Below are 14329 nucleotides of genomic sequence, written 5' to 3'. Positions count from 1 at the left end.
GAGGACTAAGTTGGTCTTAAGTTGAGGACTACTGGTAAATGGTCTTCCATGGCAGTTGCTTGGCTGGATTATGGTACTTGTAAATATTGAACAAGACTTTTGATACTTTAATTAATATGTAACTGCCTTTATCTCGTACTAAATATCTTTTCAAAGGCAAGAAAATGACAATTAACGCAAAGTCTCTGGTCTCTGCTTGAAAATTTTCTTCTTGGATTAGTTTATACTAGGCATTTCTATAAATACATTTAAATATTAGACATTTCTTGAAAACGAAAGAGCAATATTAGATGTAAACTAGATATCCAGTTATACAATTTTGCACAACTTGTGCTGAAAAGAGAATGAACTATCCATATAACATATCATAGTTTGATCTGCTTATTGTCATAGTCACTCTTACTTCTTTTTTGTGTGATAGTTATAGATTTCTGAGCAGTTTTACCTGCATAACAGCATTAAAGAAGCACGTGTTTCCTAAGTTATTAATGCCTTTAACAGGAACAGATGCCCAGCTGGAACTGAGGCCTTTTCCTCTTAATATGTCATTTGCTTCATTGTTTTCTTCATGTAACCATATAATTTTTGACGATGAACCTTTAACGAGAAAAGATAAGAATCAAATCTTGTACACAAGTTTCTACATGCTGACCTTTTAAAAAAACCTAAAATATCAAAAGCAACATAAACATCCAGTTTGGATTAATACTACATTCTTAAGAGATTCATTCAAAGAGTTTAGAAACAACTACTAACTAAAGTCAATCAGTTCTCAGTTTCTGATTGGCAACTCTTCCTATGTTGGGAAGACACTGCAGTTGCTATTTATTCTGTATAAATTATGTTTATGCTCACCTGTAATATAGAAATGATATGCATAACCAAATCGACTCAAAAATCAAGAGAATGGCATATAGTTTTTCTTTAACAGCAAAGATTAGATCCACTTTCATAAATAAGTTGTAAAATGGGATGGATCAACAAGAACACAAGACTTTTTGGGTTAATACTAGTACCTTGAATAGTCTTTGGCCCTCTGGTTTCAAAACTAAGATATAGAAAGTGCTAGAGTGCGCAAAGTTAATTTGAACCACACATTTTCCAATTTCCTGTGCTATTCTAGATTTCAGGATTCCTCAGGATAAGCAAGTTTTAAGCCTGCAGCTCTTGAAAAAATGAAAAATCTGCCACAGAATGAGGTACAGAATAGTCTGTACTTTTAATTGAGTCTATTACATCATGTTCTTTATACCCAGTTTTTAAGGCACATAAAAGAATTAGTATCTAACACCTTGCCTCCAAATATAACTTGTGATCAAAAAATATTTCCTGGAAATTTCATCTAATTTTGCATATTAAAAAAAGACTAAAAATCCCAAGTCCAGTTTGCAATTTCTTTAATTCTACAAGGACTTTTTTGGGTTGGTTTAAGAAATTAATACAATCTTCAGAAAATAGTTTTACTTTCTAAGATATTCTAAAATATTCTGGATTGCTTTCAGACCAAGGTAAATGTTCTTAATCTCCACTGGAATTTATAAGAAGAATTAATAAATAACTGAAACATTATTGCTTTCAATGGAACTACATTCAAATAATTAGCTGGGATCCAACTTCTAAATATTTCTTAACAAACCAAGAGATTCAGATTCCTGTTTTTCAACTATTACACAATATAATAGGAGATACGTATAGTAAACCAAATAGCTTTACATGAAATTTGTACCATTCTGAGTATATTCCAGGTTCTAAACAATTATTTTATGAAAACAGCATGTCAGCATTAACTGGAAATGAGAATTATGAAGCAGAAGCTTAAGCACCCTAGTTGAAATCATTAAGTCAAACTTACTCCAAGATAAGTAACACTGCAGCTTCACATTTTTAAATCACATTTAGTAAATCAGCAACAAATAATTACTTTAAGCAATTGGCTAGATATCGTATTGTCCATGTGACACAATTCTGTGACTCCTTAATCTAGATCAGGGGTGTCAAACTCAAGGCCAGGGGCCGGATCCAGCCCACGGGGTGCTTACATCTGGCCCACGGGGCCACCCTTGAAACAGTGAAGGACTGGCCTGCAGTGCCTCTGCAGCGAAAACAGAGCTCGGGAGGGCTGCACACAGCCCTCCCGAGCTCCATTTTCACTGGCAGAGGGTTGAAGAATGCCATCACAGCCAAAAACAGAGCTCGGGAGTCTGTTTTTTCTGGCAGAGTGCTCAGGCCACCACAGAAACCCCCGACCCCGACACAAATGACACTGAGCTGGCCACACTTACCCTGGCCACTTCTCCCCCCCTCCCAAGGTCAAACACAACCTTGATGTGTTCATTGACCCTCAATGAAATCGAGTTTGTCATCCCTGATCTAGATACTTGCTACCATCAGTGAAATTAGAAACAAGTAATACAGAGGTAATGAGTAATATAGAGGTAATGAGAAATCCTGAAATATGCTATTCAGCCTAGACTTCAACTTGCAACTTTCATATTGTCTCATGGATCCTGAACTAAATATGAAAATTACTGTCATATATAATATTTCAAGTACTTTCCAGCAATTCATGCTGATGGTAACTAGTAATGGGCTTAATGGATGTCAGATTCCTTTTCTGACACCTACACAGAATAAGCAGCAGATATTTTTCTCTTTGCGCCCTAATAGAAAAACATCTATCATTGCCTAGGATTGAACTCTCAACCTTCCAAGTGCAAGGCGTGCATCTTCACCTCTAGGCCACCATCCCTGTGACTCATAGGTAAATGCTGCCAAAGGTAGGGCTACATTCTCCCCCTATTTCAAAATTATCTTTATACAATAGCAGTGCATTCCTTGTGGACTGGTCCCTAAAGAAATAGTCAGCAATAAGATCAACAAACTAAAATATGTATTTCACTGTGCATAATTTAGGTCTGCAACATGCCTCAGAACAAGGAGAAAAACTAAAATAATATTATTTTATTTTATTTTTTTTAATTTTAATTTTAATTTTATTTTTATACCGCCCTTCTCCCAAAGGACTCAGGGCGGTGTACAGCCATATAAAAAATCCACAATATACACATTAAAACAAGATTAAAACAAAACATATTACAAGGTGGCCGGAATATAAAAGCAATTTAACAAACCTTAAAATATAAATTACCCCAATTAAAATTTAATAAAACTTTTAGGCCAGTCCCGCTTGAATAAATAGGTGCATTTTCAGCTCACGGCGAAAAGTCCGAAGATCAGGCACTTGACGTAAACCAGGGGGAAGTTCGTTCCAGAGCATAGGAGCTCCAACAGAGAAGGCCCTGCCCCTGGGGGCCGCCAGCCGACATTGTTTGGCGGACGGCACCCTGAGAAGGCCCTCTCTGTGTGAGCGTACGGGTCGGTGGGAGGCATGAGGTAACAGCAGGCAGTCCCGTAAGTACCCGGGCCCTAAGCCATGGAGCGCTTTAAAGGTGGTAACCAAAATCTTAAAGCGCACCCGAAAGACCACAGGAAGCCAGTGCAGACTGCGCAGGAGTGGTGTTACATGGGAGCAATGAGTGGCTCCACTATTACCCGCAGCCGCATTCTGGACTAGCTGCAGCCTCCGGGTGCACTTCAAGGGCAGCCCCATGTAGAGAGCATTGCAATAATCCAAACGGGAAGTGACAAGAGCATGACTGACCGTGCATAAGGCATCCCGGTCAAGGAAGGGGCGCAACTGGTGAACCAAGCATACTTGGTAAAAGGCCCTCTTGGAGGCGGCCGCCAAATGATCGTCAAACGACAGCCGCCCATCCAAGGGGACACCCAAGTTGCGCACCCTTTCCATTGGGGCCAATAACTCGCCCCCTACAGTCAGCCGTGGCTGCAGCTGAATGTACCGGGGTGCCGGCATCCACAGCCACTCCGTCTTGGAGGGATTGAGATTGAGTCTGTTTCTCCCCATCCAGACCCGTACGGCTTCCAGACACCGGGACAGTACTTCGACAGCTTCGTTGGGGTGGTCCGGGGTGGAAAAGTACAGCTGCGTGTCATCAGCATACAGATGATAACTCACCCCGAAACCACTGATGACCTCACCCAGCGGCTTCATATAGATGTTGAACAGGAGGGGCGAGAGAATCGACCCCTGAGGCACCCCACAAGTAAGGCGCCTCGCGGTCGACTCTGCCCCCGTCAACACCGTCTGCGACCAGTCGGAGAGATAGAAGGAGAACCACCGATAAACGGTGCCTCCCACTCCTAAGCTCTCCAACCGGTGCAACAAGATACCATGGTCGATGGTATCGAAAGCCGCTGAGAGATCTAATAGGACCAGGGCAGAGGAACAACCCCTATCCCTGGCCCTCCAGAGGTCATCCACCAACGCGACCAAAGCTGTCTCCGTACTATGTCCGGACCGGAAGCCGGACTGGAACGGGTCTAGATAGACGGCTTCATCCAGGTACTGGGGAAGCTGCCATGCAACCACTCTCTCTACAACCTTCGCCACAAAGCGAAGGTTGGAGACTGGATGATAATTTCCCAAAATAGCTGGGTCCAGGGAAGGCTTCTTGAGGAGGGGTCTCACCACCGCCTCTTTCAAGGCAGCGGGGAAAACCCCTTCCAACAATGAAGCATTTATAATTCCCCGGAGCCAGCCTCGTGTCACTTCCTGAGTAGCCAGCACCAGCCAGGAAGGACACGGGTCCAGTAAACATGTGGTTGCATGTAACCTCCCCAGCAACCTGTCCACGTCCTCGAGAGCCACAGACTCAAACTCATCCCAAACAACCTCAACAAGACGTGCATCCGTCATCCCACTTGGATCATCGCAATTTTGGTCTAAGCTATCCCGAAGCTGAAAGATTTTATCGTATAGATTACCGTTAAACTCCTCAGCACGTCCCTGTAAGGGGTCATCCCGCCCCTCCTGATGAAGAAGGGAGCGAGTCACCCGAAACAGGGCGGCCGGGCGGTTATCTGCCGATGCAATGAGAGTGGAAACGTAAGAACGTTTTGCCTCCCTCATTGCCACTAGGTAGGTCTTAGTAAAAGATCTCACTAGTGTCCGATCAGCCTTGGAACGGCTAGACCTCCAGGTACTCTTTAGGCGTCTCCTCCGGCGTTTCATCTCCCTCAGCTCCTCAGAGAACCAAGGAGCCAATTGAGATCTACGCCGGGTCAGAAGCCGCAAAGGCACGACACGGTCCAAAGCCCCAGCCGCGGCCCGTTCCCAGGCCGCAACTAGTTCTTCAGTCGTCCCGTGGGCAAGATCCTCAGGGAACGGCCCACGCTCCGTCCGGAACCTTTCAGGGTCCATCAGGCGCCTGGGACGGAACCAACGCATTGGCTCCGTCTCCCTGCAGTGGTGAGCGGCGGTCCGAAAGTCCAGGCGAAGGAGAAAATGATCTGACCATGACACCGGTTCCGTCACTAAATCTCCTAATTCCAGATCATTAATCCACTGTCCAGAGATAAAAATCAGATCTAGTGTGCCTCCCCCCGTGTGTGTAGGGCCATCAGTTACTTGAATCAGGTCCATGGCCGTCATGGAAGCCTGGAACTCCTGAGCTACCGTTGATGACAAGCCGGCCAATGGCAAGTTGAAATCCCTCATGACCAAAAGTCTGGGAGTCTCAACTGCCACCCCGGCAAACACCTCCAGCAGCTCAGGTAGGGCAAGGAGCCAGGTACGCGATCAATATCCCTGAAAGTTCCCAGGTGCCTCCTGCAAATGTGCTTCAGGATGATGATGGACAAAAAAAAGAGCAAGGGCCGTGATGGCACAGTGGTTAGAATGCAGTACTGCAGGCTAATTCTGCTGACTGCCAGCTGCCAGCAATTTGGCAGTTCGAATCTCACCAGGCTCAAGGTTGACTCAGCCTTCTATCCTTCCGAGGTCAGTAAAATCCAGATTGTTGGGGGCAATATGCTGACTTTGTAAACCATTTAGAGAGGGCTGTAAAGCACTATGAAATGGTATATAAATCTAAGTGCTATTGCTATATTTGGCATCATGCAAGAAGGAAGATTTGAAAAGTAATTCCTATTGTAAAACTTTAAATCCACTTGCAAAGTTTTGGATTAAATACTTTAGAATTCTCAAAGCAAGAAAGATAGAACGGACACTTTGAAAATTAGTGATTACATTGGATTTCTTTCCTTTCCTCATTCATTTTATAGTCTTTTAACAATCCTTTATGATATGGATAATATGAAAGGTAGTATCAGTTTAAGACTTTTGTGGCTAATTTAAACTTTTGCTTTGCTGCACCAAGTCTGACATCTATCTATTATGTCAATATGACTCACATCTTTAAAAAACCCCACAAGAAACGGATATTTTCATTTAAAGCACATATAATATATTTGGATTTTTAACAGAAGCCTAAATTATATGCTTAATTTGTATATTGGTACACCACAGTTGTTGCATTTATCCATCGGCATTCAACAACATCTGGGAAAACATCTTAAAGTAAACAATGCTCAGTATGCCATCTGGACCAAACTGCAGGCAAAAATTAAAACAGAAGCATATGGAAAAACAGATTTTAACTCCCCTTCAGCACTGCAAGATGACAAATGTCAGATCTGGATCTGTCCACGCTTCACTGTGCGATGCTTTGCAGCACCACCTGGCTCTCCTTGCACAGCCACCAAATATGGGCAACCCTGCCACAGCGGACCATATCCGCAGGGCAAACTTAATAAAAGCATTTCATTTCATGGTTAAATGACAGCTTCACACAAGTAGCGAGGCTCTGTCTACTGAATCTCCAATCCTGAATCATCCAGGAGAAAAATAAAACACACCGACCCCCTGAAACTGCCTCCCCACAAAACCACAAAGAGCAAACAAACCATATTACAAGACCCGATATAATTATAAATGTAAGAAACCATAATTATACAATCTTAAAAGTACATTATTTTAATAAAATCCCGTCTTTCCATATCCGAATCCCAATCGCTGTATTAGTGAGATGGGCAGCATAGAATTTTAATGAATAAAATGAAACTTTCAATCTGTTAGCTCAAGCTTAATCCCAAACATACTTTCCCGGGAGAAGGTGCATTGAAAATAGTATGCCCTATTTCTTAATGAAATTAGTTCAGGTACATGGAAATCAACTAAGCATTTGGTAGTAAGTCCTACTAAAGTCTATGACTTGTACTAAATGTGTGTTTTGTATAGTCATGGGTTGTTGAATAAACCTCAGTTGGCTGGTTTCATATCTACTGAGCCATAAACCATTGTTTACAAACCACAACAGTCAGAATCACAGTATGTTGATCTAAAACCAAAAATATGTATGATTTGAAACAATGCAAAAGCCAAAAATACTTTCAAATAAATGTTCATAAAATCACACGCTCCAATCGCTTACACTGAAAAAAGGATAATGGTATGCTACTTCAAAACAAGCCTAACAGCATTAATTGGAGTTTCCTCAGTCTAAAATGAAATTGCAGATCTACAACATTCAACTTCTCACCTATCTTTTTTCTATTCTCCTGTTATTGTGAGTTTAGCAAGTATTTAACCAAACATTTATCCTTCAAGCCTGCACTAATCCATTTTAACTAACAACAATGTCTCTGACTATTCTTTTACATCTTATTGAAACAGACATTTAAGTAGACACACAGATGGCACAAAAGTTTAAAAAAAAGCAATTGTTCACTATGTTTATTTAATCATTGTATATTTTCCATCTTTCAACATTAAAAAGTCAGTATTTTTTATCCACTGAATATTTCAATTGCAAAACTATATCAATCTTGTCTGTTATAAAATTCACATCTTGCAGCATTAAAGTGCATTTAAAAGTAATAATCTATATGCAAAACCAATTAACAATGATAATAATGAACCACATTAATGAATCAGTATTAACTTGAAATCATCATAAAATAATAAAAAGGAGGAAGGGGGAAAAAAAGAGCTGTAAGATTGAATCCACTGGTGGCAGTGAATGAAATAATTCCCATCCAAGCAAGATCATAACCTTTTCTAGGACAAAAATGAAAATCACTGTAAATATCCTTATATAAGGTAGTCCTCAACGTATGTCCACAATTGGGCCCAAAATTTCTGTTGTTAAGTAAGAAATTTGTTAAGTAAGTTTGCCTCATTTTACAATTTTACATTTTTCTTGTCACATTTGTGAAGTGAATCACGACAGTTGTTAAATTAGTAACACGGTTGTTAGTGAATCTGGCCTCCCTATTGACTGCTTGTCAGAAGGTCCCAGAAAGGGATCACATGACCCTAGGACACCACAACCATCATAAACGTGAACCAGCTGCCAAGAATCCGAATGTAAATCACATGAGTAGGGTATACAACTGCAACGGTCAAAAGTGTGAAAAATGGTCATAAGTCACTTTTTTCAGTGCCATTGTAACTTCAAACAGTCACTAAATGAAGTTGAGGTCTACCAGTACAACTCCCTGTACATTTAAATAAATGAACCAGTGGCTGCTTGTGAAAATCAAAATGGGCACCCTTAAAATGGCTCTCAATGGCTTAGAGATCTAGGAAAGATTTCAGTGGTCATAGCTAGGCTAGTTTAACAAAACCACACAAATATTAACCTGATGCTCTGTTTTTAGAGACAGTTAATGAACATAATCCCTGCAGAGTTCTTCACATATTGCCTCTTATAAAGAAAAATAATAAATTGGGTTTATCCTTCAATTTCCTGGGCACTATATGCAACTTCACGAGGCACATAGGTTTATTATGGGTTATAAAACTAGCTTATACAATGGGGAGTTTTCCTGAGCTTCTATTCTTATAGCCATGAATGTATCCATAAAACTGCTTCAGATAATTCCTCAACACTGTGAAGTAGACCTGTGGGATGAGCAGAAAGTGTGAAAGAAAGTGTGTAACAATTTGCTGGCAGAAATTGGGATAAAATATCATGGAGCAATTAATCCTAAAAGTTAACAGTATGTTTTAACCCAGAATATTTTAATACATTCTAAAATACTGTCTGTAAAATCTTCTGAGGGTCTCTTCTGGTACTTCAAGTAAGAACCTTTACTGGAATTATTAATCTTTAATTTTAATCTCATTGTAAGAAAAAATTAACAGATGAGCTGACATTGTCTTCCTTTGAGCATTTAATTACCACAAAACAACACATCCCTGCCAATTTTTTTTCATGATTCCTAACAAATGACAATAACTTCTGGGATGTAATAGTTCATTTTTTATTTTGCTTTTTAATTTTGTAAAATATTTTAATTTAAAATATAGAAAAATTAGGCAAAGCAATTATATAATTCTTCAGGGCCTGATAAAATACATTGCAAAATATTCCAACATTTCAAAATATTGTTAACCAAACCAGCATTTCTTTTAATTAACAGATTCATCGATAATTATACAAAGACCTTAATAATTATGGGTATCAGGGATATAGTACAACATCTTTTTTCCTTGTTTTTTTTTTAAAGAAAACATAGAATCTGGCCAAAAAGCAATTATTGAATTAGAAATAAAATAATAAAATAAAATAAAATACAGCCTTTGTAGCAATCCATTGGTACTGAAAATTAAAATAAAGGGATTCTGTAAATCTCAGAGCAACTAGAAATTATTTTTGAATGTTAATTAACTTTTTTCCCCCTATTCCCATTAACTGAAAGATGCACTGGGGGCATAACTGAGGGGTGGGGGAGGACTGTTTGTTTCCAGGGATCAAACAAACCTGCATTTCTAATCTTCTTTCCCAGGCAACAGACAGTCAAAACTGTAACAGCACAGCATGGTTCCTATGTACTACATGTGCACTAGGTTCATGTGAAACTCACAAGTGTGCCATCATGACAATATTGCACCTGCTTTCTTGGCAAATGCTGTATAATGGGCCAGTTCCTTTTTTGCAAAAAAAAAACCTAGCCTCTGCTGGGTGGTTACTCTTTTCAAAACACTTGCTTTATTCTTCCACACTGTGGCTAACCTGACGTTAACCGAACAGATGATTTTCAGAAAAAAGAAAAGGGAGAAGACATAAAAAGAGACAATGCAGACTTTCTGGGCAGATCCAATGGGAAGTCCACATACTGCCAGCATTTTGCCACTCTCAATTACTTAATTTAATTTCCTGGTCAGTCATGGAGCAATAATGTCATTTGCCCATTTTTGCAAGCAAGCTGAGTTGGAGTGGGGGGTGGGGAAGCAGAGATCAGGGTGCCGTGCTTGCTCTTGGCAACCACAAATATTTTGCTTCTGGTTTATTTCTCAAAATATATTTCTTAGAAAATCCGTGCTGCTTTTTTCATAATCCATCTGCCTTTTCTTCAAACTGATTAGTCTAAAGCTAAACAAGCAAGCTAAACTCTGTTAATTTAGTATGTCTCATTATTGATAGCCCTATAGTACTTGAGAAAGAATCATAATCTTAATTCTTTTCTAGCAAATGCGTGTTTTTATGAAGCAAGCATTGTTTATTTCTTCACTTATTTTAAGAAACCGCCTGTACATGGTTCACTAAAATATCTTTTTCATCTAAAGAAAAACAGCTACTGGCAGCTTGCATGTTCCACTGGATATAAAATAAAAGAACAAATCATATGCAATTAAAAATCGCCATAAAAGCAGTGTTTGAATTGCTGGTCATGCTCAGTGCTCTTTTTGTTCTCTATTTGGATTATGCTCGAATAATGCTATATTTAACTTCTTTATTATATGCAATAAAGAAGCTTCTTTTTAAAAAAATCAATGTGACCAATAATTTCAACAGAAAAAAGAAAGGTTCCATTTAAATGTATATTTAACCAAAAAAAAAAAAAAGGCACATAGAGAGACAGTCAATTGTACTTTAATATTATTTTTAAAAAGATCAGCTGGGCACTTTTAAAACTATCAAATTTTTTAAAAGCATAAAAACTTCTGATATTATGCACAGATAGGGAGAATTTGCTTTCCTACACTTACTCATGAAACATCTCTAAAACAATACATAAAATAGAACAAATAGTTACTTATGTATGTTATGAAATAAATTTATATCCTGTCTTTTTTGCATTATGTATTTAAAGAGGCTTTAGACGAAGAAAAGAGGCATTCCTATTAGAAAGAGATGAATCATGCACTAATTTATTTTGGTATTATTGTGTAATATGCATATAACTGATCAACAAACATGATGCCTAGTAAAGTCAATTCTATTAGATTCAATGTGACTTACTTCAAGCAGACATGTAGAACATTCCATGGAAATGCTACAATCTTATGGATATTTATTAAAAAGTAAGATCTACTAAAGTTGTTGGAATTTCTTTCTAATGAGACAAGCATAAGATTGTGCTTTAAGTTTTCTAGTCTACCAGGATTTCTTATTAGTATCTGGGTTTAAACATTTTTGTTGTTGTTAGTCGCGAAGTCATGTCCAACCCATCATGACCCCCACAAACCAGGTTCCATCTAGTCAACCCAAATATGAAACCAGCATCCATTCATCTGGCCTTAGATATTTTTTACTGAATTCAATATTTTATGAAAAGTTTTCCAACGAATTGCCAAATGGATTTTCTATTATATTCATATTGTCACTTATCCAACCCTAGAGCATTTTATCAGAACTACAATCCTTGATTCCTCAAGTATAGAGTACATAAAACATTATGTACAAAAATAAAATATTAAGATAGATATTATTTTCCAGATGGTTTGGAGCTAAGCGGTGTCCCCCAAGGCAGCGTTCTAGGACCAACACTCTTCATATTATACATTAAAGACCTCTGTGACCATATTATAAGTAATTGTGTTCTCTTCGCCGATGATGTTAAACTATTTAACACTATCAACAATATGGTTACCCTTCAGAAAAACCTTGACTTTGTGTCGGAATGGTCAAAAATTTGGCAACTCAAAATCTCAACCAGCAAATGCTCTGTCTTACACATTGGAAAAAAGAATCAGAACACTAAATACAAGCTTGATGGTCATTACCTTGTAGATGACCCTTACCCCATCAAAGACCTTGGAGTTTTCATATCAAACGATCTAAGTGCCAAAGCTCACTGCAACTACATCGCCAAAAAGGCTTTAAGAGTTGTAAACTTAATCTTGCATAGCTTCTTCTCCAGAAAGATTACACTACTAACCAGAGCATACAAAACATTTGCTAGATCAATTCTTAAATACAGCTCGCCTATCTGGAACCCACACCTCATTTCGGACATTAATACAATTAAGCGTGTCCAGAAATATTTTACAACAAGAGTTCTCCACTCCTCTGATCACAACAAAATACCTTATGCCACCAGACTTGAAATCCTGGGTTTAGAAAACTTAGAACTCCGTCACCTTTGGCATGACCTGAGTATAACTCATAAAATCATCTGCTACAATGTCTTTCCTGTCGAAGACTACTTTAGCTTCAATCGCAACAATACACGAGCACACAATAGATTTAAACTTAATGTGAACCGCTCCAATCTTGATTGTAGAAAATATGACTTCAATAACAGAGTTGTTAATGCTTAGAATACACTACCTGACTCTGTGGTCTCTTCCCAAAATCCCCAAAGCTTTAATAAAAGATTATCTACTATTGACCTCACTCCATTCCTAAGAAGTCTATAAGGGGCGTGCACAAGAGCACCAGCGTGCCTACCGTTCCTGTCCTAATGTTCCCTTTGATTGTATCCAATTCGTATGGTTATTTCATGCTTATACTTATAGATACTGTTGTGTTTGACAAATAAATAAAATAAATAATTATACTTCTCATTCCTGCATAACACTGCATGGCAGAATCAGTACTGATATATCTAAACCTCTGCAAAATACATGTTCACTTTTTATTTAGCACAGCAGTTGCATTCTAGAAAGCACATTTAATTCATTTTCTGCCATGAAGTAATTTCATATTTCAGGAAATCATAACCTGGGATTTTTTTCCCTTTGCCTCTTTCATTTTCCATCAAGATGTCCCTTTTTGAACTCCTTCCTCCTCTCTTTTACAAAAAGTAGTTTAGCAAAAAATACTCCTCTGATTTGGACTACCACCATATTCATTTATTCATTCATTGGTTCGTTCGTTCGTTCGTTCATTTGTTTATTCGTTTGTTGTGATGTTGCCAGTCTTCTAGTACAGTCCTCCAGTTGATTGAGGAAGCGTGTTGAAACTGAACTTTAAGAAGTTGTCACTCTGGCTTAGCGGACAGATATCCTGGCCACAGTCCCACCCAGAATTCTACTGTCTATCTTTGCGTATTCTAGTGCTTTGGAATTCCAAATGCCCTGTTAATTCTCAAGTTTTCCACCTCCAAAGTAAGAAGGAGGGAAAATATAAATCCTATCCAAATTCAATACATAAATACTAATCCCATCTTGGATAAAAACTGCAAATTAATTTCAGTGCAAAAAAATATTAAGTGGTATTTGTTGTATTTAAAGCCTTACTCAATGTAATTTCAGACTATTTGAAAGAACGCCTTCTTCTATATGAAGATCCATGCTTATGAATACATCCAAGAAGTATGTCTACAGTTGTCCCAATCTCTATAGTTTCTTTGGCAGCAACTCAGGATCAAACCTTTTCTGTTGCCTCTCTAGCTCTTTTGAATAAACATTTTATTAGGCAAGTCCTTTAAACCATATTTTAGAACATTTAATTGCTGATTTCAAATATTAATTCCACTTGTTTTACTTATTTTAATTTTAACTGTATTTAATCTCTCTTATTAAAATTATTTTAGTATATTTTAAACCAATGAGAATTTTTTGCTAATCAGACAGAATATCAAGTTCAACAAACAAATAAAACAGAGTGGAAATACATATTCTTATTTACAACATAAATAGGAGAAAACATGAACTAAGGATTGAATCATACAGAGAATATTTATATAGGATCTGATCATGACTTTTTAAAATCCCATAAATTCAAGTTGCTACTAAAAGTAGAATTAAATCTGGTCCAATCCAACATGTACCCTTATAATATTGCTCTCTACTGCTAAATTCTATCATTATAAAGCATTATAAGGTATCCCTCAAAACTCATATATCTGGGAAACATTGAAGACTAGAAATTTTGTTTTAGAAGTTAACCACTGTATCATTAGCAAGGGGTGAGTGGTCAAACTATTTTTGAAAGGAGACCTTTGCTTACTAGCCAAAAGATAACTCAAGCATGTATTTAAACTTTGCTTATCATGCTGTAACATCATGCAGAGGTGTGTAGGAATTTAGCACCCACCCCCCTCCTAGAAGAATGAAATATTTTAGAAAATATTTAAAAGGCAGAATATATTTCCCTGGATGAGAAATGGAGAAACGTGTTTTAAAGACAAAGCAGCTTCCTGACTCCCCCCCCCCACACCTTTGTCAATGGGTCAG

General features: G+C 38.2%; 1 protein-coding gene across 5 annotated transcripts in view; it reads right to left on the bottom strand.

Moving 5' to 3' along the window:
- The window catches only part of USP45 (ubiquitin specific peptidase 45), a 71175-nt gene that overhangs the window by 30894 nt on the left and 25952 nt on the right, over positions 1 to 14329 (bottom strand). For all 5 annotated transcript variants that reach the window (XR_009154113.1, XR_009154112.1, XM_058174862.1 and 2 more), the window contains exon 6: positions 446 to 597. Coding sequence is in view for 3 of the 5 variants with exons in the window: in XM_058174862.1 (XP_058030845.1) it covers positions 446 to 597 (152 nt within the window). In the remaining 2 variants the exon portion in view is untranslated. The remainder of the gene's footprint in view (positions 1 to 445; positions 598 to 14329) is intronic.

This window comes from Ahaetulla prasina, chromosome 1 (assembly GCF_028640845.1).
Source record: "Ahaetulla prasina isolate Xishuangbanna chromosome 1, ASM2864084v1, whole genome shotgun sequence".
Taxonomy (NCBI): domain Eukaryota; kingdom Metazoa; phylum Chordata; class Lepidosauria; order Squamata; family Colubridae; genus Ahaetulla; species Ahaetulla prasina.
Note: the sequence above shows the minus strand (reverse complement) of the source record. Positions and strands in the feature narration are given on the sequence as shown.